Raw genomic sequence first — 23,638 nt, forward strand, 5'->3', positions numbered from 1 at the left:
GCTGGTGCACCTTGATCATACTGGAACATTTGGCATGTTGGACCTCCTCTCTCCTCTAGAGAACCCTGTAGAGATCCAAGACACTACACTTAAGTGGTTTAGCTCCATCTAACCAATAGAAGTTTCTCTGTAATGACTGGTGACTAGTCATCAGATAGTTGCCTCTTGTGGAGTCCCACAGGGTTCCTTTCTTGGCCCAGTCTCATCTGCCTTTACATGCCACCTTTAGGAGCAATTATAGCCAAGCACAAAGTGCTATTTCACCATTTTGCTGCTTTTCCACTAGAACCTACTCAGCTCGGGTCTCCACTCGGTTTGGTTCTTCTCCACCAGGGGTCTAAGGTGCCGAGTAGATACTTTTCTGTATCTTTTCTGCCGAGGTTCTAAGCTGCTGAGTCGGCTGTATCTGACATCATCACACTACAGGCCACCGATTGGTCGGGGGGTTGGAGTCAGACTTCTGAGTCAGGAGGAGGAAATCAGAGAAAGAGACTCTGATGGATTCTTGTTCATTTTATTCAACCAGCAACGGCAGCAAAAGTCTGTTTGATGATCCAACTCTGAGGGTCAGATGTTCATAAACCTGGTGCTGAGGAGAGAATTAAAAAGGGATCTAGACGGGCGATAAGGAACGACCAGATCTACCAGGAGCTCTGTTCCTTGAACTTTGGTTCAAGTTACGATAAGTGATCATAACTTAAACGCATTATCGATGACTATACATTGTTTGAATTGGTTGATGCTATTTAAAGAAGGTATGATTTTGTATTGTAATGCATTATATCTAAATGTTTAACAGAAGGACTGTAACCTTAATGTGAGTGTCAAAAGGAGCACTGGTCTTATTTGACAGAAATCTAAAGTATATTTTGTAGTAGAATTTCCTTCTTTTTTTTTTTTACTTTTTTCTTTTCTTTTTCTTTACTACCTCTTTAGGTTTGCTTTTAATTTTTTGTCATGTACTGTATATTATGTGTCGGAGCCCAGGAAGAATGGCAAATAAAACTATAAACTTCATAGCTGCTCACGGCTCCAGCTGACTTTTCAGCAGCACCGAGTGTGGCAGGGTGGAGGAGCTGCAGCCACTCAGGCTGATTAGGGCACAGGTGGGCCCAATCAGCCTCTCCACTCTGCCAGCCTTCATAAGGCATAGCTGCACAGCAGAAAGGGGCCTGTGAAGCTGCTGCGAAGGTGCTTCTGCACTGTGTGTGGTGTTTGTGGGTAAATAAAGAGGGTCTGCACGAAACTCCGTGTCTCTCCATCCTGTCGGTCGGGCCCCGTGGCACTCACTCTGCTACACCGAGACAAACAAAGGCTGGGATTGGAACCTGCGACCGCTGCAGGAGGACTGTAGCCTCAGTATATGAGCTGCTGCTTAACCCACTGCACCACCGAGCTTCTCTCACTCTCGTTTTTTAACTTGATATGGAACACAAGCCACAGATCCAGCAGCACATCTATCATCTCCTCCAGGTTCTACATCTTTAGTGTTGTTGTCTTCTTCCTTTAGATCACACAATCAAATACGTCACAGCAGCTTCTCCAACCTCCTACTTCTGCTCCAGGAGCTGAATTGTAGTGGAAAAGAAACCAGGCCGAGTCGAGTCAAGCTGAGATGAGAAGGTGCTAGGGGAAAAGTGCCATAAGTGTCTCTGGAAGTCCAGGTCTCAATGCTTTTCTGTATGGGAGTCAAACCAAAAAACACTAAAGATTATGGTCACTAACAGAAATGTTTCATTTTTTGATTACAAGACTGTCTCAGAAAATTAGAATATTGTGATAAAGTTCTTTATTTTCTGTAATGCAATTAAAAAAACAAAAATGTCATACATTCTGGATTCATTACAAATCAACTGAAATATTGCAAGCCTTTTATTATTTTAATATTGCTGATCATGGTTTACAGTTTAAGATTAAGATTCCCAGAATATTCTAATTTTTTGAGATAGGATATTTGAGTTTTCTTAAGCTGTAAACCATGATCAGCAATATTAAAATAATAAAAGGCCTGCAATATTTCAGTTGATTTGTAATGAATCCAGAATGTATGACATTTTTGTTTTTGTATTACAGAAAATCACAATATTCTAATTTTCTGAGACAGTCCTGTACAATATGAATGGAGGCTGCTGATGCTGGCCTGAATACTTTGTACTGTATATTTGTAGTTTAGCTTCACTAGGCTGTGTGAGAAGGTGAGCAACCCCTCCCCTTCTCACCATCACCGGACTTGTTTTTAATGTGTGTGGCAGAGTGGAGGATTGGACGTGGTCTGTGGGGGAGCAGCACACAGGTGTGCCTGGTTCTACTGATTGTGGTACACCTGTGTCCAATCAACCTCTCCACCCTGCCTGGGTTTATAAACAGCAGCTGCATATGATTGTTTAAATTGGAAACAACATATTGATACGGTATGCATGAAATCTATGAAGATGCTTGGTATTTTGAGAAAGGTTTGTCCTTTTGTTCTTCCTTCCTCTCATTTAACTCTCTATTATAGTTTAATCTTCCCTCATCTTAATTACTGCAACATTGTTTGGGCTTCGATACATCCAACATATATTAATAACTTACTGATAATTCAAAAAAGGTTTCTCAGAATGATATCACATGCAAACAGATATGAGTTATCTGCTCCCCTTTTCATTAATTATTCATTATTATCCGTCAATAAAATTAACATTTTTAAACATGTTTATTTATGTTCAAATTAAAAAAATTATATACAAGATCTTCCTTCTTCTTTTCATAATTTCTTTTGTGTTTATTCCGATATTCATTCTTATGCCACAAGGCACAAAGATGATTTTAATTTACCGTTTTGTAGAACATTAAACATCAATCCTTCATCACTTTCAGAGGCCCCAACTTGTGGAATTCACTCAATAAATCTCTTAAATCATCACCATCCTTGCCAATATTCAAAAAACATTTAAAGAACTTTCTTGTTGTTTCATCTTTGTAATGTTCATTATTTGATCTGAGTTACATTTTCTTGTGTTTTTTTACTCCCCCTTGTGTAGCTTTGTTTTGTTTTTTATTCATATATGGAAAGGATTCTATATAAGCCACCAGGCTTCTTCCTTTCCTTGCATGTTATTTCATTGTTTTTCATTTTTTGTTCATATTTGTCTTATATTGATAAATAAACTAAAACTAAAAAAAAAAAACATACCAGAAGGGGGTCTGCTGAATGGAGGAAGCTTGTTGGGAGGCTATGCCCCATTGTGCCTTCTTTTTTAGAATGCTCATTTTGCCCTCCGCCTGTCTGTGTTTTTTACATAAAATAAAAAGCCTTATTTTTTTTGGCATTCTACGCTCTGCAAGGGTTTTTTACACCTCATCACCCAGGTCCAGTTTTGCCTTGTCCCCTTGTACGTGGGGAGGCCGCTCTGGTTCCTCACAGGCTGTTTTTCAGAAAATATGAATGTGGACTCTCCTGGAGTGAACTGGACTATAACCGATAAGTTTCACAGGCTTCAACCAGAGACAGATTATAAATAAACCGCAATGGATTATTGGAGCCTCTGCCATGCAAAGGGGTGTATCTTCCCACTGCTAGCTAGCTAGCTAGCTCGAGAATGACTTGAAAAAAATCGATGCATAATCTAGCTTTAACTTCAACTTTAATCCGGGAAATTGGTTGATATTTTTTTAAATGACTTGATTAACTTAAACACATGATTTATCCTTTCAAAATTATTGTTACTGTTACTCACCCTTAATAGAGGAGATGAACACCACCACATATATTTGCACTGGCAACATCCATCTTAGCTAGTTGTCTCGCTAACTCGTTGTCGTGGCAACTCGCCACCTGTTGCTTGACTGCGGTATTTCAGCAGCCTAACTGCCCACGAATTCCAGCACACAATCACCCACAATATAGAAATAATATGGTGATATTATACATTTTCTGAAACTGTATATGAAAGTGAGTATTGCTGTACTTGTTTTTTATGTCTCTGGTATTCCTAGGTGTCACAGAGTTAATAAAAATAAAAATAACATAGGCGAAAATGGTGAAAAATTAACAATCTCTGGGGTTTCTGGAGCTCTATTGACCTCCAAGTATGTCAGAAAAGTTCAACTTTAGGTTTGAAAGACAGCTGTAAATTTCTCCTTTAAAATGATACCAAACACAGTATTATTGGAACTTAGGAATTGCTTGACCTATGAGCCTAAACCAGGATAGGCAACAGCGTTTACAGTCCAATTTACCATAAGGGGTGGCCATCTTGAATGTGGGAATATAGAAAACCAGGAGTCTAATTTTTTTTGGCATACGGTGGATTCTGGTTTGGGACACATTGATCTTTCAAAAAATGCTGTATGCCATCTTTTCCTCAAAAATGCCTACAGGGTTACATGATTCTGAAGTTACAGCCCAGTCTAGATGGTTTTGTTCTGATTTAATAGGTTTGTTTGTACGTCTGTAACAGTAATGTGTGCAACAAAACCTGAGAGCTGGTGCCAAACTGGCCAGCTCCAAACATAGTTTCTTTGTTTACATACATGAAATAATTAACAATCTACAGCTTTAAGTACATGAAGATTACAGTACAACGCCTCTCAGATGAAGCCACTAGATAATGTCGCATGTTCTGCTGCAGTGTTAACGATCACACACACACACACAAGTGCAGTTTCCAAAGTTCATGCTGTGGGTGGGCAGGGTCATCCAAACGACAGAAATGCTTCAAACAAAGAAAGAAAAAAAAAAAAAGAAAAGTGCAGCCACACTATGATTTCACAGCGAAACACAAGGCAAAGGACACGTTTGTAGAAGAAGGGGTGATGAAACAGGAAACGGGTCCTTCCGCCGTCGCTGCGAACCAGCTACACCTGCTGCGGGTCTGAGTGTGCACTTTTAATGCTGCTGTGACAACAATGACGCCACGCCGACGCTCATTTGATATCGCTAAAACTGATATTTGGAGGAAAAACAAAAGGCGCGTCTTGAAACAAAAATGACATTGCTTATGATTTATTACATGGTGTATCTATTTTTTTTCTGTTTCCACTGATTCCCTGGGCCCAGGAGACCCAGCACCTTCACATCGTCACGTCTGGAGCTGGAGAAAATAAATAAATGAAAGGGGAAGCTCTGCTTCTCCAGCGCCTTCAACCACACCTTTCAGCCTCCGCACCTCCACCCTGCTCGGATTGGCCAAGCAGCATATCAAGTGATCGTCCACAAGAAAATAACACACACATGCACCGTGACAACGGTGGAAACTACAACGAAAACAACATGGAGATGCTGACTTGGTTGTGCTTGGTATCACTTTGATATGCGACCACAGTCTGACTTTCATACAGCTGGAAGTGGAGCGGGATGAAGCCTGCAGGAGGAATCTGCAACCCAGCTTAGCGCAGGGGACGTGTGGTTTAAAGCGCTGGGAAAAAACCAGTAAGTAAAGACTAAAAACACTGGTGTGATGCTGCTGTCGGTGCAAACTGGTGCTTTCAAAGGCCCCGCCGGGTTCAGAGGCCGCCCAGCCGGTGCCGAAGCCCTTCATTCTGACCCGTGGGACCCCAACTCTGCCCTTCCCGTCCCTCGGCTCAGGAGTGTGAGCTTCTTTCTGTTTCTGTTTCCACCAACAGCCCTCGACAAGCGGCGTACGCGCCGGGGTGAATGCGGATGCATGATCCTCGTCATTAAAAGCTGCATGCAGACCCGGAGCGCTGCAGAACCGGTGCCAGCCCAGCCGGACGTCTTCCTTCTACCCGAGTCAGCGGCACACGGCCCTCCTGCCAAACATCAGCGCTCAGGGACGAGGATGTGTTGCAGAGAGCGGTGTCTGAGCCGGCGGCCCGGGCTCTGAGGGAGAGGCTTGGCTTGTTTGGTGTAAAATTGTGGGGATGTTTTTGGTGCAACCTGCTGAGGGGAGGATCCAGAAGAACAGCAGAGATGAGCAGAGTCCGGTGGGAGCCGTGGACTCGCCACAGGAGGGTCTGCGTGCCGGGGGCGGGGCCGGGGGCCGGGGCCGGGGGCGGGGGGGCGTGGGGTTAAACGTGTGATCAGTCAGACCTGGAAACCAAAAGAAAAAGTTCCTCCGGAGTCTCATTTCTTGCTGCGCAGCCGCTTGGACTGTCGCGGGAGGTCCGAGCCCTTTCTGCTGCGCTTCAGGGACGGGCCGCCGTCGTCCTCCGGCTCCCTGGGCGACGCCCTGGCGCCGCCGTCGCCCGCCAGCGCCGCCGTGGACGTGCCTGCTGCTGCGGCGGCGGGGGGCGCGGCGGGGCCTCCGGGTTTGGAGGCGTTGGCCGCCGCCGTGCCGGGCCGGGCTCCGCCGATGGCGGCGGCGCTGCTGTCCAGGAGGTCACGGAGCTTGTGCTCCAGCTCGGCCAGCCGGGCGTTCTGCTCGCCGATCACCTGACTCTGCTCCAGCAGCTTCTGCTCCTGGTCCTGCAGCTGCTTCTGCTGCTCCAGCTGCTTCACCCGGATCTCCTGCATCTCCCGCCGCAGCACCGTCATGGACGCCCCGTTCACCTTCACCTGCTGCTGCACCTTGGTCATCTCCGAGCGCGACGGCGTGTTCTTGGCCAGCAGAGACATGGTGGTCAGCGACGTGGACGGACCGGCCACTGGGGGGGGAACAGAGACAAGAACCCGTCAGAACCCAGGAGGAGGACGTGGACAGGAACCTCCCAGGAAGGTTTTAAAGACCTCCAGGGAGGAAACACCCACGGACCCTGGTACTTACTGTCATACTATATTTGACCCGGTCTTTGTACGTTTTGACCGTATAGAAACTTAATTCTTGCCATTGTGAGAATGAGATGAACCTGCTGTACTCTACTGCCCTTACCTTTTAACAACTTGTACTTTTTATTATTTTACCCCTTTTCTTCCCATTTTATTTCATTTTATTTGTTATTTACTGTTTAATTGTGTCTTGCCGCTTTAAATGTTGATTTAAAGCACTTTGAATTAGCTTGTGTTGAATTGTGCTATAAAAATAAACTTGCCTTACCTACTAAAAACCAATTCAGCACATTAAATTCAGGCCCCTGTCTTATTTATCAGCATGTAGCATTTTATAAATCCGATTTAAAAACGTTCACATGGCAAAATAAAAAAAAAAAAAAAAAAAAAAAAAGGCTTATTTATTTAATTGATAAAGTATTGGGGTTACTGGGAGAAAATAACTGTTAAATCACAATAAAAATAATACATTTGTAAGAGTAAAGTACTTAATCTACAATAATAATGTAAAAAATAAAGTTGTAAATGTAAAAAAGAGTTGTAATTTCTAAAGCTAAAGTTCAGAAAATATGAGAAAAAAGTAAAAATATCACGAAATGAACTCCTAACATTATGACAACAATCTAAATTTACGAGAAAACTAAAAATTCAGAAACTTAAGAAAAGTCTCAAGTTTGCAAAAACAACATCATGAGAATAAAGTTATACATTTACAAAAAATACTTTAAATTGTTGTAATATTATGCGAATGAAATTGTTTATTTCATGGAAAAAGTGTTAATATTAAAAGTATAAAACTAATTATATGAGAATAAGCTCTTAAATCTAAAGAGAAAAAAAGACAATGAAATTTAAATCTGAATATTACCAAGAATAAATTAGTATTTTTATGACAAGGGTAATACTGTAATACTGAAAGAATAAAATCACTATATAACGAGCATAAAGTTGTAATTTTACAAGAACAACACATTTTTTTCCAAACAGTGTGTTTAATTTAACATTTCTTTTGTTAAAATAGCTTATCATCTGTTTTTGTCCTAAACCTGGCTGATGCTCATCAGCCCATGAAAACAGCTCTGGTGAATCTGAAGCTGTGGGTCACATGACGGGTCACATGACGGGTCACATGACGGGTCACATGACGGGTCACATGACGGGTCACATGACGGGTCACATGACGGGTCACATGACGGGTTTTCCTGCCGGTGTTTATGGAATAACTGCCGGGGTCATGTTCTGGTCTCTGGGAAGTGCAGAGAGACAACCTGTGTTGTAAACTGATGTATTTACACCAAACAACAGAGTCTGTTGAAGAAGTTTTAAATCTCCAGACCTCCCAGCCCAGAGATCAGCCTTTATGCCAAATGAACCCAAACCTTTGAGTCAACACAGCTGCAATTTCAGTCTCCATATTTGTGAAATATGAGCCGAGACCTGAAGTTACAATCATGTAAAATGGGATGTTTTATCATTTTACATGTCTCTGACATTCATCCCACCAACAGAAACTGCATTAAACAGCTTTTAAGTAGGATTGTCCCCATCAGGATTTTTCAGTTTCAGTATCTGTCGATCCCGATTTATCCAGATCCGATCACTTTTTTTGGCTCCCGATAGAATTCTGATACTTTTTCTCAAGCAGATACATTTTGGCGATGAATTAAGTAAAAAAAAAAAAAAAAAAAAAGAACTAAAACTCAAATTGTCCCAAGTTTCTTTTTTTATTGTGCATTCTCTCCAACATGGACATATATTTATTTTCACTGACTGCATCATTGGATCAAAACAAAGCTTATCAGCTCTGGTGCCACAAAATGTAGAAACATGAAATTGTAAACTAAAACAAAAAGTGCAGAATAGTGCACTTAGTAGTAATAGTGCGATAACAAAAATAAATACATTTTCCTTCAAAAAAGTAGTTTACCTACTAGGTTCAAAAGTTGAATGACATCCCGTCAAACTTAAAATCAATAAGAAAATTAAAATACATTTTGGCTTAACCTTAGTGCAGAATTCTCAACAGCATGAAGTGAATAGCAGCAGCGTTTCATCACGGCTGTTATAGTTTTCTGTCACTGTGTTGTAATGATGTCAGAGCGTAGGAACCAAGTGTGGTTGTTCAGAGAGGGACCTTTTAGACCGTAACACCAGCGTAGGAACCAAGTGTGGTTGTTCAGAGAGGGAACCTTTAGACCAGGGGTGTCCAAAGTCGGTCCTCGAGAGCCGGTGTCCTGCATGTTTTAGATGCTACCCTGCTTCAGCACACCGTGATAAAAGTAGCTGTGTCACCAACAGAGTTGTCCACTCCAGACCTTGATGGCAAGCTGGTGACGACCGTTAATTAGAATCAGGTGTGTTGAAGCAAGGAGACGTCTATGCAGGACACCGGCCCTCGAGGGCCGACTTTGGACACCCCTGTTTTAGACCGTAACACCCCTAGACATATATAAAGGCTAGATGACTCGTCCGCGCTGCTGCCAATGCAGAGCGACGTCGTCACACGGCGGCCATCTTGCCACAGGAGACTCGCTCACTCATAACATTGTGTTTAATGGAGCATGTACTGCAAAACAACCTTAACTTGCTCAATTCTCAACAGATTTTCAAACAGTTTGGTTTGTTATGAACGTCAGAGATGTAGTTATGACACTGCATACTTGTGAATAATTATAAACATTGAAAAACGTACTTTTATATGAAAATAACCAGAAACAAATAGCTATGACATGGTATTTATATTAAATCAATATTTCTATAGTATTCTTAGTAATATTTATATTTACATTATAACATACATACATATATATATATATTATTACCATATAACATGTATATATATATATATATATATATATATATTATTATTATTATTATTATTATTATTATTATTATTGTTATATTTATTATAACATGTATTTATATGACATTATAAAATGTTTATATATTATTACATTATGATGTATTTATATCATGACATTATAACATGTGTACACACATGTTATAATGTCATGACATCATAATGTAATAATATGTAAACATGTTATAAGGTAATAATATATGTATATATCTTATAATGTAAATATAAATATTACTAAGAATACTAGATTTAATACCATGTCATAGCTATCTGTTTCTGGTTATTTTCACATAAAAGTACATTTTTCAATGTTTATAATTATTCACAAGTATGCATTGTCATAACTACCTCTCTGACGTTCATAACAAACCAAACTGTTTGAAAATCTGTTGAGAATTGAGCAAGTTAAGGTTGTTTAAGCAGAACATGCACCATTAAACACAATGTTAAAGTGAGCGAGTCTCCTGTGGCAAGATGGCCGCCGTGTGACGACGTCGCAGCAGCGCGGACGAGTCATCTAGCCTTTATATATGTCTATGGTAACACCAGCGTAGGAACCAAGTGTGGTTGTTCAGAGAGGGAACCTTTAGACCGTAACACCAGTCATCCCTGTGTTGTCACCGAGTCAATAAAGTGACCAAAAGATGATTAACGAGTGACGGATAATCATTTGCATAACACTACAGTCACTTTTCTTTCTTTTTAAAACTTTCATTGTCTCCGTTTATCTGAGCGTAGTCTAGCTGTTTAGTTTTCTGTTAGCCACGTTTCTTTCCCCCTCCAGCACAAACGTCACTTCCAGCTGCCAGTGCTGCCCAAAAGCACTGTCTTATAAACACACATCAACTGTCTGTATTGTTAAATACAGTTGTTAAATACAATTATAAAACAATTTAATAATTAATATATATTAAAAACATTAATAACTAGGTATGTCCCGATACTTTAGTGGCCGATACCGATGTTTTGAAAATGACGTGATCGGGCCCGATCGATCAGGTGGCCGATCAATCGGCACTACATTACTTTTAAGGGCTCTATTTTTAGAATTTCATGTTTCTTTCTTCTCCCCTTTCTCCCCTTCATAACTTTGCCTTCTAGTCTGAATTCAGGGTTAAATCACCCCCCGGTTCAACTCTCCTGCCGGCTGGTGGAAACTGGTGACTGTAGTTCCTGCAGTGAAGACGGTACACGCCGGTACACGCCGGTACAAGCTGGTGCACGCTGGTGCACGCTGGTGCACGCTGGTGCACGCTGGTGCACGCTGGTGCACGCTGGTGCACGCTGGTGCACGCTGGTGCACGCTGGTGCACGCTGGTGCACGCTGGTACACGCTGGTACACGCTGGTACACGCTGGTACACGCTGGTGCACGCTGACCTCCCAGCAGGAAGTTGTGAACCACGAGGTTCCCTCTCATCTGCGGGTCGGCTCCTTCTTTTCCACTATTTTTGGCCAATTTAAGTGTTTTCATTTTAACCCTCTGCTTTTTACTGTTCCATATAAATGTAATTAACATTCGATCCCAACATCTAAAAGTAACTGGACTAACATATAGGGGTAATGTCTTAAATAGGAATACAAGTCTAGGAAGTATATTCATCCTGATAGTATCAATCTTTCCAAATAACAACAAAGGGACTAAACTCCATCTATTTAGATCCTGTTTGATTCTTATTTCAAGTTTGTCATAGTTACACTTATATAATTGTTTATACTCCTAGGTATTTCTATTCCTAAATATTTAATTTTCTCTATCCCATTTCCAGGGGAATCAATTTTTTAGCTCTATAGGAATAAGTTCTAAGCGAATCGATTCACATTTTTGCATATTCAATTTATACCCAGATACTGTACTATAATCCTTAATATTAGTCATTAGAGCCGGAAGAGTTCTTTCTAATTTAGTTAAGTATAAAATGACGTCGTCACCATACAATGCTAATTTATGGTGTGTACCTGCAATTTCTACCTCTTGTATTTCCTCATTCCTCCTGATACTAACAGCTAGTGGTTCAATACATATGGTGAGAGAGGGTCTCCCTGTCTCGTACCTCTTCTAAGTTGGAAGGAGCTTGATAGTGTTCCATTAGCTTTTCCACTATTTGGGAGTTTTAAGAGCAACAGAAGGAAACTGACCTGGTGCAGAGCCGATGAGGCGGCAGGACAGGTCCGTCCCCGGCAGCTTCTTCTTCAGGATGGGGACGATCTTCTCGTCAAAGTACTCCATGGCCATGGAGGAGATGTCCCTCAGCTCCTGCAGGACCTCGTGAGCTCGCTGGGGGGCTCGGGTGGAGTTCACGTAGCGGAGCACGCGATAAATCTCATCGATCACCTGAAAACACACAAAAGGCACATGAATAAGAGAGAAGAGCAGATGGAAATAAGCCAGAGACACCGGGAGAAGAGCATTGTCTCGGAGAGCTCCAGTTATTTCAATGAAAACATTCACTAGCAGAAGGATTCAGCAGAGCCCCAGGTCAACCCAGCAACCAAAACCACCAATCAGTCCTTACAAGAGGAGCGTAGCACGTCCAGGATCACATTTACTCATCAGTACCATAGCAGACCTGTAAAAACAAATCTTAATAAACTAGAATATGTTATCATTTTTAACATTAGGACCATCAATGTGTTCAGATCTAGAAATATACAGGAATGTCTCAGAAAATTTGAATATTGTGATTTTCTGTAATGCAATTAAAAAAACTAAAATGTCATACATTCTGGATTCATTACAAATCAACTGAAATATTGCAAGCCTTTTATTATTTTAATATTGCTGATTATGGCTTACAGTTTAAGACTAAGATTCCCAGAATATTCAAATTTTTTGAGATAGGATATTTGAGTTTTCTTAAACTGTAAGCCATGATCAGCAATATTAAAATAATAAAAGGCTTGCAATATTTCAGTTGATTTGTAATGAATCCAGAATGTATGACATTTTTGTTTTTTTTAAATTGCATTACAGAAAATAAAGAACTTTATCACAATATTCTAATTTTCTGAGACAGTCCTGTAAATGCCTTTTTATTTTACATGTGGTATTAGATCAGTACTCAGAAATCGACTAAAACCCAAATCCCAGGTTTCAGGATGAGTCTCTCATGACCATGTCGCTAACGAGCAACGTGTGGGTATTATGGTCAAATTGAGCAGAATCTAGTTGATCTAGTAAAACACGACTGAGAAATAGCATTTTAAGGCTTCATCAGATTGTTAGGCCAAACACCGTCGCGCTACGGTCTGATATCAGGAACGGGATGCAGTCATAACTGCAGAGATGGAGATGGGGAACATTAACAGTAACCTGGAATCAGACCTGGTCCAGAGGCCCGGCGCTGATCGGCTGTGGTCACACTAATGGCGCTTTTCCACTAGTACCTACTAGGAATGGGCGATATTTTACCGTTCACGATAAACCGTCAAAGAAATTCCCCACGGTAAGAATTTGTCATCTCGCGGTAAAAACGATAAATTCCCGTTTATGACGTTTTTGTGTGAAGCCTGAATTATGGTTCTGCGTTAAATCGATGCAGAGCCTACGGCACGCACCGTACGTTGCGCGTCGCCGCGTAACCTACGGTGTAGGCTCTGCTTCGATTTAACGCAGAACCATAAATCAGCCTCAACAAACATGGCGGAAGGCGGATCTGAGAGCGAGGAGCTCGTTGTTAAACGAGGCTCCAGCTCCGTTATCTGGAACTGGTTTGGATTTATAAAGAGAGACGAGGAGCAAACATCATCTATTATATGCAGAGTCTGCAAAAAAACAGTGAGTGCAAAGGATGGAAATATATTTTTGTTCTTCATCATGTTGTCTTTTGCACTATTTTGTTACCCAACAGAAGGAAATGGTTGTTACATTTTGATATAACGTTTGACTAAAAAAAAATTGCAATAGTATCTAATTTGCAGCATGTTCCAACCACAGGTTAATTTGCACATTTTATTTATATTAGAAGAGGTCATCACTGATAGGGTTTTATTTTCAGTGAACTTTTATTTATTTGTCCTGTTTCTTTATTTATCAGGTTGTATTTTTTCTACTTTTTGATTTTATAAGCTAAGAAAACTTGAAGGACAATGGGACTTTTGCTGTTTGCACTGTTACCCCACTGTTTAAGCCATGCAGTTTGAATAAATGTTGAATCTGTTCTTACATTTCAAACTTGTTTCATTTGAGTCATTACAGTTTTGCAGTACAGGTGTACTAACTTAATTGGTTTTTATTAATTCAATGTAATTGGTGTAGTTTAGTAGCATTTAGTATTCTTTTAGAGCAGTGATTTGGGGGCTCCAAAGACTGAATGTGATGATAGGCGTCGCCGCTTGAAGCTTCTCTCACTCTCATTTTCTAACTTGATATCAAACACAAGCCACAGATCCAGCAGCACATCTATCATCTCCTCCAGGTTCTACATCTTTAGTGTTGTTGTCTTCTTCCTTTAGATCACACAATCAAATACGTCACAGCAGCTTCACTCCAACCTCCTACTTCTCCAGATGCTGAATTGTTATGGAAAAGTAACCAGGCCGAGGTGAGTCGAGCCGAGATGAGTAGGTGCTAGTGTAAAAGTGCCATAAGTGTCCGTTCAGGTCAGTAGTTTTGGTTCCAGCACGATCCAGACGAGGCTCTTGATAAGGTATTTGAGGTAAAATCAACACGTCTTCTTCGTTTAAATCACACAATCAAATACGTCACAGCAACCCTCCTACTTCTGATCTGGGTGTTGAAAAGAGACGAGGGAAAGTTGAGTCGGGCTGAGTAGGTGCTCGTGTAAAAGCGCCATAACACTAACCTTTCCAGGGATGAAGCAGCACAGGTTGGAGTCCACGTATTTCATGAAGGTCATGTTGAGCAGCGACAGGCGCGTCTCCACGGCTGCCAGGATGTCTGCGTGACGGGCCAGCGAGTGGTTTCTCCTCTCCGACTCCCGTCTGCACCATTCACAACAAACAACAGTCATCAGAACCACGACCCGCCCTGCCCTCCAACACCTACAGCCCGGGCACCACGCGCTGCCGCCAGGGCTTTTCCCCTTCTCCTGATTCCTTAAACCGACGGTAGAAGCATCTCACATCCGGTTCAGATCTGTGAAGTTAAACACGCAGGGAGAATCTCTGCAGAACTCTAGGACTAAAAAGCCACTCTGGTGGGAGTGGAGCGTAATGTGGACACTACTGTTTACTGAAGTCACTAGTGATGGATAAGCCCTTGTTGTGGTTATTTTTATATAATCATCTTTATATAATCATTTTAATATATAATAATTTTTATATGTTATAATCATCTAGACTAGAATCAGACCAGAAAAAGTTTGCTGGGAAAACAGAGCTCTGAGCCTCAGAACAGAAAGGGAGGGGTGTGACCTTGAGCAACTGTGGCAAAGCAGGTAGAAGCAAAATACGGTAATGAAGATTATTGTAAATGGGCAAAGGAGCCTCAGTTTCCTACGGGGCAGTTCTCTAGCGATGATAAGGGGCAAAAAACAATACTTCAAAGAAGTTTCTGAACAGATGTGTAGGACCGTGGATGGGAGAATAATGCATCTAGCGTCATTTTAAGTCTTATCTAACTATAAAAAGCCATGGAAAAAAGAGAGCGTTTCAGAGTTTCTTGTGAACCGCGGGATCGACAAACTCTCCTGTGGACTGTACCCTGTTTTCAATAAAAGGACCTCCACAGTATTTCTTTGTGGAAGGATACCAGCTCAAACACCTTGCCTTGTGTTTTTTCCTTGAACCTTGGACCAACGGTTTAAAACACTTAGAAAAATTGGACGTAGGCCTATTTGGATTATCAAATTATTTTTTAATTCTATACCCTGAATGCAGGCATTGTGACATAAAATTGTCAAATTGGTTTGTTTCACCGTACGAATTGTTACAGATTACTTTTGTAATACTGTATTTGACCCGTTCTTTGTACGTTTTGACCATATAGAAACGTAATTCTTGTCATTGTAAGAATGAGATGTACCTGCTGTACTCTACTGCCCTTACTTTTAACAACTTGTGCTTTTTTTATTTTACCTCTTTTATTATCATTTTATTTGTCATTTACTGTTGCAACTTTTAATGTTGATGTAAAGCACTTTGAATTATCTTGTGTTGAATTGTGCTATACAAATAAACTTGCCTTGCCTACTAAAAACCAATTCAGCACATTAAATGCAGGCCCCCGTGTTATTTATCAGCATGTAGCAAAAAAAAAGGCTTAATCATTTAATTGATAAAGTATTAGGGCTACTGTGAGAAAATAAACGTTAAATCAAAATAAAAATATACATTTGAAAGAATAAAGTAGTTAATTTACAAGAATAATGTAGAAACGTTACAAAAATAAAGTTGAAAATGTAAAAAATAGTCGTAATTTCTAAAGCTAAAGTTCAGAAAATATGAGAAAAAAGTAAAAATATCACGAAATAACCCTTTCCAGATTTACGGACAACAAAAGTCGCTTCTTTACGTCCATTACTTATGTCTTTCCCTGCTCTGCATTATGTCAACACGCACCTGCACGCTTTTCTGGAGGTGTGCACGCCTGCTGGTGATCAGGTCCCCAGGGGCTGCAGCGTACCATCTTACATCCCACAGGAGCTACTAGGGCTTACTTGGTAGCGCCACAGGATTTTATTTTCTTTTTAGCTTAATTGTTCAATAAATGATTGCAAAAAAATAAAGAAAACAGTTGTATTGTCCTTTAGGAAGCTTTCTGGTTCCAAGAATCCTCAGAGAAACACCAAGAAGATAAACAAAGGCCCAGCCGTCTGGCCTGGCTTGGGTGTCCGGGCTGCACTGACTCACCGGGGGAGCTGGGCTTTGACCTGCCGCTGGCACAGGCTGTGGTACCGCTCCACCTTCAGGAAGCCCTGGTTCAGGACTCGCTGGCAGATCATGTCCATGCGCTTGCACACCTGACAAAGACAAAGACAGATTAGACGTGAGCGGGTGCTGCAGACGCCTTCAGCCCCTCTACAAATGTCCAACAAGCCAGGAACTGGTAGTGTTCCCCGACCCTGATCTGGTACAGACATACTACAAACTTCAGTTTACCCACAGATGACAAAGACAGATTACAAGTCAACTATAAGACATTTGCAATTACGAATACACATATATCTAAAAAAAAAATGGTAAAAACATTCAGATAAGTGTGTGTGCTGATAGCCTCAGTCTCCTCCTTGAATGTTTACTTGTGATAAAGTAATCAACCTTTTCAAGAGAAGCCGAGTCAGCTTCTGTTAAGTACACAAAGATAATAGACTATTTTATAGTCGGCTTTTTTACTAAGCCACATGCATGCAGCACGGCTTTACTCTGTCAAGTCTGCGCAGCCTTTTCTTCTTTATCACATACCAGTGAACGCATCACAGGTCGTGGGAGGTCCAGTGTCTGGCTCAAGGACACTTCAACATTCAGACTGTGATGCCAATCACTTTCCTAGTTTGGATGCTCTGCAGGTTAACTGATTTCTTCTGGTTGTTTTAGACACTTTACAACATCCATCACAAGTAACCATGACGACAGGAACGCTGTCTACATATGGGAACAGCTGTGCTCAAAAAGGCTCCAGATCCCGACGGCTGGAGAGGAGACGCCGAGGAAGTAGAGCACAGCTAGGAGCGGGAACTCTTAAAACCACCCCTGTCCGGTGTTAAGCATAATTGCTGTCTGTTGTTGTTGTAGTTTGTTGTGCTGGTCTGCCCCCCCTCCTTTTCTCTTATGTGCATGTTTGCAGGCCAGAGCTTCAGGAGCTGCATGCTGACCTGCAGCCCCCCCCCCCCAATCGCCTGGTTTTGTAGGCGATGGATGTTCTGGTGGTGGTTTTGTAGGCGATGGATGTCGTGGTGGTGGTCTTGTAGGCGATGGATGTCGTGGTGGTGGTTTTGTAGGTCATGGATGTTCTGACTGTAGTTTTGTAGGTGATGGATGTCGTGGTGGTGGTTTTGTAGGTGATGGATGTCGTGATGGTGGTTTTGTAGGTGATGGATGTCGTGGTGGTGGTTTTGTAGTTGATGGATGTCGTGGTGGTTTTGTAGTTGATGGATGTTGTGGTGGTTTTGTAGGTGATGGATGTCGTGGTGGTTTTGTAGTTGATGGATGTTGTGGTGGTTTTGTAGGTGATGGATGTCGTGGTGGTTGTTTTGTAGGTGATGGATGTTCTGGTGGTGGTTTTGTAGGTGATGGATGTCGTGGTGGTTGTTTTGTAGGTGATGGATGTTCTGGTGGTGGTTTTGTAGGTGATGGATGTCGTGGTGGTTGTTTTGTAGGTGATGGATGTTCTGGTGGTGGTTTTGTAGGTGATGGATGTTCTGGTGGTGGTTTTGTAGGCGATGGATGTCGTGGTGGTGGTTTTGTAGGCGATGGATGTCGTGGTGGTGGTTTTGTAGATGATGGATGTTCTGGTGGTGGTTTTGTAGGCGATGGATGTTCTGGTGGTGGTTTTGTAGGCGATGGATGTCGTGGTGGTGGTCTTGTAGGCGATGGATGTCGTGGTGGTGGTTTTGTAGGTCATGGATGTTCTGACTGTAGTTTTGTAGGTGATGGATGTCGTGGTGGTGGTTTTGTAGGTGATGGATGTCGTGATGGTGGTTTTGTAGGTGATGGATGTCGTGGTGGTGGTTTTGTAGTTGATGGATGTCGTGGTGGTTTTGTAGTTGATGGATGTTGTGGTGGTTTTGTAGGTGATGGATGTCGTGGTGGTTTTGTAGTTGATGGATGTTGTGGTGGTTTTGTAGGTGATGGATGTCGTGGTGGTTGTTTTGTAGGTGATGGATGTTCTGGTGGTGGTTTTGTAGGTGATGGATGTCGTGGTGGTTGTTTTGTAGGTGATGGATGTTCTGGTGGTGGTTTTGTAGGTGATGGATGTCGTGGTGGTTGTTTTGTAGGTGATGGATGTTCTGGTGGTGGTTTTGTAGGTGATGGATGTTCTGGTGGTGGTTTTGTAGGCGATGGATGTCGTGGTGGTGGTTTTGTAGGCGATGGATGTCGTGGTGGTGGTTTTGTAGATGATGGATGTTCTGGTGGTGGTTTTGTAGGTGATGGATGTTGTGGTGGTTTTGTAGGCGATGGATGTTCTGGTGGTGGTTTTGTAGGCGATGGATGTTGTGGTGGTTTTGTAGGCGATGGATGTTCTGGTGGTGGTTTTGTAGGCGATGGATGTCGTGGTGGTGGTTTTGTAGGCGATGGATGTCGTGGGGGTGGTTTTGTAGGTCATGGATGTTCTGACTGTAGTTTTGTAGGTGATGGATGTCGTGGTGGTGGTTTTGTAGGTGATGGATGTCGTGATGGTGGTTTTGTAGTTGATGGATGTCGTGGTGGTGGTTTTGTAGTTGATGGATGTTGTGGTGGTTTTGTAGGTGATGGATGTCGTGGTGGTTTTGTAGTTGATGGATGTTGTGGTGGTTTTGTAGGTGATGGATGTCGTGGTGGTTGTTTTGTAGGTGATGGATGTTGTGGTGGTTTTGTAGGTGATGGATGTTGTGGTGGTGGTTTTGTAGGTGATGGATGTTGTGGTGGTGGTTTTGTAGGTGATGGATGTCGTAGTGGTGGTTTTGTAGGTGATGGATGTCGTAGTGGTGGTTTTGTAGGTGATGGATGTGGTGGTGGTGGTGAGGAGCAGTGAGAGCTGGCATTAGGGGGGGGCTCTGGGGCGCCAGGGATCACTGTTTAGCCTTCTGGAGTTGTCGCGGGACTAACTCAACGAGACACTGGCCAAAGGAGGTTCCCACCCGAAGACCCTGAGACAACTCAGTAATGCTGCTCACAGAAATGGATGGTTGGTATGGACTCGTGACAACAGGTGGGCTGATTATGACGACTCTGCCTTCTCCTGGACAATGGTCGCTTTAGTTGGCAGTGTGTTTTTCTCTTGCCTCTCCGTCTTCTTCAGCTTGGTCTTGTCAAAGGTTGTGACCTCTTGGATGTCGGGTTTGTCAGCCATTGTTTATAGAAGCCCTCCTCCAAAACGTCAAGTAGGCTGTTGCAAAGCAGTGCAATGACAACTGATTACAGAAAACTGGTGACAATTTTATAAAAGTTGTGCCAAGGCCTTTACTGAGCAATGATCCTTCTTGGAGCACAAGATTCTTGTTTATTTCAACCTTTTATTTTGTGCTCAGGGGTCATGTTCTGCGTCTCTGAAAAACAACTATTGAAACAGATGATTTTTAAATAAACTGAGTTGAAGTTTGTAGCAGGGCGAGTGCTACGGGGCCCGACCGACAGGACAGAGAGGACACAGGGTTTTCGTGCAGAACTCTTATTCACCAGAAACTCTCACACGTGCACAAGCGCTTTCTCCCACAGCAGCCCTCTTGCTGCTGTGCCTTATGAAGGCAGGCAGGGTGGAGAGGTTGATGGGGCCCACCTGTCCCCAATCAACCTGAGTGGCTGCACCTCCACCCTGCCACAAAGTTAAACCAAACCAAAGTGCATGTGCTCTTTTCTTGTCAGGATTGTACAGAGGTTAGTCCTGTAACGAGTGTGTTGTAGCTGACAGAACAGTGAAGGTTTTGCTTTGATTTGTCCACAAACACAGCTGTTTGAGCTGTGTTTACACTGCAGGGTGGAAGTGATCCAATTCGGATTTCTTTTTTTAAACCAATGTGTGGCACAGGTTAGACATGAGCAGCAATTTAAAAAAAAAGCTAAAGAGCATTGATTTGGACATTGTTAGATGGCTTTCACGTCTCATTCACATAAGGTAATCAGATATGTCTCTTTGCAGAGGCGTCAGGTGTCCCCTCTTAATACCCCTCAGACGTCCTGAGGACGATGAGATGGTGTTGAGAGACGTGAACACAGGTGGACAAGCTCTCGACCTTAACGGGAAATGACCTTCTATTTCTGCACTGAAAGTAGGCGATGTCCATGCACGTCCCCATCTGATCTAAAACCCCCATTTCAAAACAAAACTGGTCCGCACTCACGCACAGCTGTGTGCCAGAAACATCAGCATCCACCAGAACCACAACAAACACCGTACAGTGGTCCGTGGTCGCTGGGCTTGCTCAGGGCCACGAGCTGCAGGATCTGCAGGGAGGGACCTCTGTTGCAGTGTTTTCCTTCCTCCTGAGCTTGGAACCCACTGGAGGGTGTTCACCCTCAGACGTAGAACACGTGATGCCTGACAGAAGAAAAAACTCCAGGACGAAAGTCAGAGGAAGCTCAACTTGCCTCAGCTTTCTGGACTGGACTGTTTTCTTCGGTGACTCCGACTCGAAGTCTGGTGACCTGACTGCAACACTAAGACTTATTCAAAGCAAGGGACAACCACACCTCTAGCAAATACAGTTGTGGGACATTATCTACTTTTAAAATGAAATGCAACTGCTCCTAAAATACATAAGGCAGTTATATTCATATGAAATCAAATCAAATACTGGCAATAAACCAGACATCAGCACCGGCAGTAAATTAAATAATGTGGGCCCTAGTACCGGTTTGTTGTCATTATTTCAGAGGAGCCTGAACTAAACTGATCCTGAGGGACTAAGATCTGGGATCATCCCGGACCTGGGAACTGGGATCGTCCTGGTTCTGTGATCGTCCTGGTTCTGTGATCGTCATGGATCTGGGATCATCCTGGATCTGGGATCATCCTGCATCTGGGAACTGGGATCGTCCTGGTTCTGTGATCGTCCTGGTTCTGTGATCGTCATGGATCTGGGATCATCCTGGATCTGGGATCATCCTGGATCTGGGATCATCCTGCATCTGGGATCATCATGGATCTGGGATCATCATGGATCATCCTGCATCTGGGATCATCATGGATCTGGGATCACCCTGGATCTGGGATCATCCTGGATCTGGGATCATCATGGATCATCCTGCATCTGGGATCATCCTGCATCTGGGATCATCATGGATCTGGGATCATCATGGATCATCCTGCATCTGGGATCATCATGGATCTGGGATCACCCTGGATCTGGGATCACCCTGGATCTGGGATCACCCTGGATCTGGGATCACCCTGGATCTGGGATCATCCTGCATCTGGGATCACCCTGGATCTGGGATCATCCTGCATCTGGGATCATCATGGATCTGGGATCATCCTGGATCTGGGATCATCCTGGATCTGGGATCATCATGGATCTGGGATCTGCTCAGAGAAACACAACTACTGCAACCAGACCCTGAGGAGCAGCAGAGCAGCAGGTCTGGGGTCAGATCCCCCTGAAGGCAGACAGGTGAGATGGAACACGGGTCCTCCCCCACCAAACAACAACAACAACAACAACAACAACAATAACATCATCACCACCATCATCACCATGATGATGATGAAGCTGTGTCTGCAGCGTGACTGGGTCCAGCCTGTGTTCTCCCACCAATGAGAGCAGCCCAGGACGCATTGCGGATCACCAGCAGCTTCAACAGCAGCTTTAACCAGGTTCCCACCACCCGGGCTCGTGCCCGCGCAGCAGCGCGGGGGCGCGCCCTGCAGCCGCGGCTGCTGCTCTCCCCCATGGATGTGTTATATTAACATCTTACCGCCCGCAGCAGGCTGATCTCGTCGTAGGACAGGAAGTTGAGGATGGTCTCGATGGCCACGATGGGCAGGCCCAGCAGCGGGTTGTTCTGGTGCGGCTGGTCCGGCGGGGGCGGCGACTGTCGCAGCGACACCGCGTCCGAGTCCAGCGATCCCACACACCCGTCCACCCTGTCCACTCTGTCCACCACGGCCGCCATCTTCTTCACCGAGGGGGAGGCGGAAGTGACGTAGGCGGCGGAAGCGCGTGCCATGTTTCCAAAACGAACCTGGATGAAAAAAAGAAAATTAAAAATTAAAATTCGCTTCCCTGACGCCCCGGTCTGACCTCGCCCCTCATTGCAATATATACATTACCAACTCTAATTCTAATAATTATTCTTGGCATTATCATGATACAGGACTGTCTCAGAAATAGAATATTGTGATTTTCTGTAATGCAATTACAAAAACAAAAATGTCATACATTCTGGATTCATTACAAATCAACTGAAATATTGCAAGCCTTTTATTATTTTAATATTGCTGATCATGGTTTACAGCTTAAGAAAACTCAAAAATCCTATCTAAAAAAAATTGAATATTCTGGGAATCTTAATCTTAAACTGTAAACCATAATCAGCAATATTAAAATAATAAAAGGCTTGCAATATTTCAGTTGATTTGTAATGAATCCAGAATGGATGACATTTTTGTTTTTTTTAAATTGCATTACAGAAAATAAAGAACTTTATCACAATATTCTAATTTTCTGAGATATCCTCTATATATATCCTGTATATTGTTATTTTCTATACTATGGTGATATCATTTTGTTATATGTTATAATATTATAAAATTATGTTATATTAGGATATTACTATATTATTATGTTATTATAGTATTACATATATTTATATTATATCATGCCACATCACTCTATATGATAATTATTTATTTGTTTATTTATCTATTCTCGAATTAATATTCTTAATTTATTTATCTACTTTCATCATATTATCCACACACACACACACACACACACACACACACACACACACACACACACACACACACACACACACACACACACACCTAGATACATATCATTGTAACTGGTCGTCTTTTGTTGCTGTTTGTACTGTATGTTAATAAAAAAATAAAAAATAAAAAAATTAGATGGACAGGGAATAAACACACTTAGGATACTGTGTTTGTATTGAAAAGTAATGGATATAACATTTTAGTAAAAATTCATAAAGTACATAAAACATAAGTATACACGTAATAAACAATATTTCCCAGTACATCTGTCAAAACATATAATAAACCCCTTTATTGGAAAAGTTGCACTGGTGAATATAGAATTTAACCCCTGCACTGCACTTTGTTATGCACAAACCTTAACACATTCTGGCATGATTTTTCCGACATCATGACAAAACTTCTAGGAGTGCGTCTTCCATTAGATTCTCAAACCTGTTTATTAAGAGATACTACAAATATTGATGCACGATTAAGAAAAGCTCAAAAGAAGTTTCTCTCCCTGGCCGTGTGTGTTGCCAGGAAGTGAATCGCCG

At 42.5% G+C, this 23,638-nt stretch overlaps 1 protein-coding gene across 1 annotated transcript; it reads right to left on the reverse strand.

Annotated features, from left to right (window-relative positions):
* Positions 1-4,487: 4,487 nt before the first annotated feature.
* On the reverse strand, positions 4,488-22,287 carry fbxo28 (F-box protein 28). Its single transcript, XM_061745466.1, has 5 exons — positions 22,082-22,287; positions 16,382-16,491; positions 14,374-14,512; positions 11,708-11,903; positions 4,488-6,588 (listed from the first exon to the last, which is right to left on the reverse strand). Exons 1-5 carry the CDS (start codon positions 22,277-22,279, stop codon positions 6,068-6,070), a joined length of 1,164 nt encoding a protein of 387 aa, XP_061601450.1. The 5' UTR covers positions 22,280-22,287; the 3' UTR covers positions 4,488-6,067.
* Positions 22,288-23,638: the final 1,351 nt, after the last annotated feature.

This window comes from Cololabis saira, chromosome 17 (genome assembly GCF_033807715.1).
Source record: "Cololabis saira isolate AMF1-May2022 chromosome 17, fColSai1.1, whole genome shotgun sequence".
Taxonomy (NCBI): Eukaryota; Metazoa; Chordata; class Actinopteri; order Beloniformes; family Belonidae; genus Cololabis; species Cololabis saira.

Excerpts from the sequence above, each read along its gene's own strand:
- fbxo28 (XM_061745466.1), bottom strand. The coding sequence starts at position 22,279 with ATGGCGGCCGTGGTGGACAGAGTGGACAGGGTGGACGGGTGTGTGGGA. Across the intron at positions 11,904-14,373 it reads GCTGCTTCATCCCTGGAAAG|GTGATCGATGAGATTTATCG; the intron begins GTTAGTGTTATG and ends GTGTGTTTTCAG. Across the intron at positions 6,589-11,707 it reads CCTCATCGGCTCTGCACCAG|TGGCCGGTCCGTCCACGTCG; the intron begins GTCAGTTTCCTT and ends TTCCCCCCCCAG.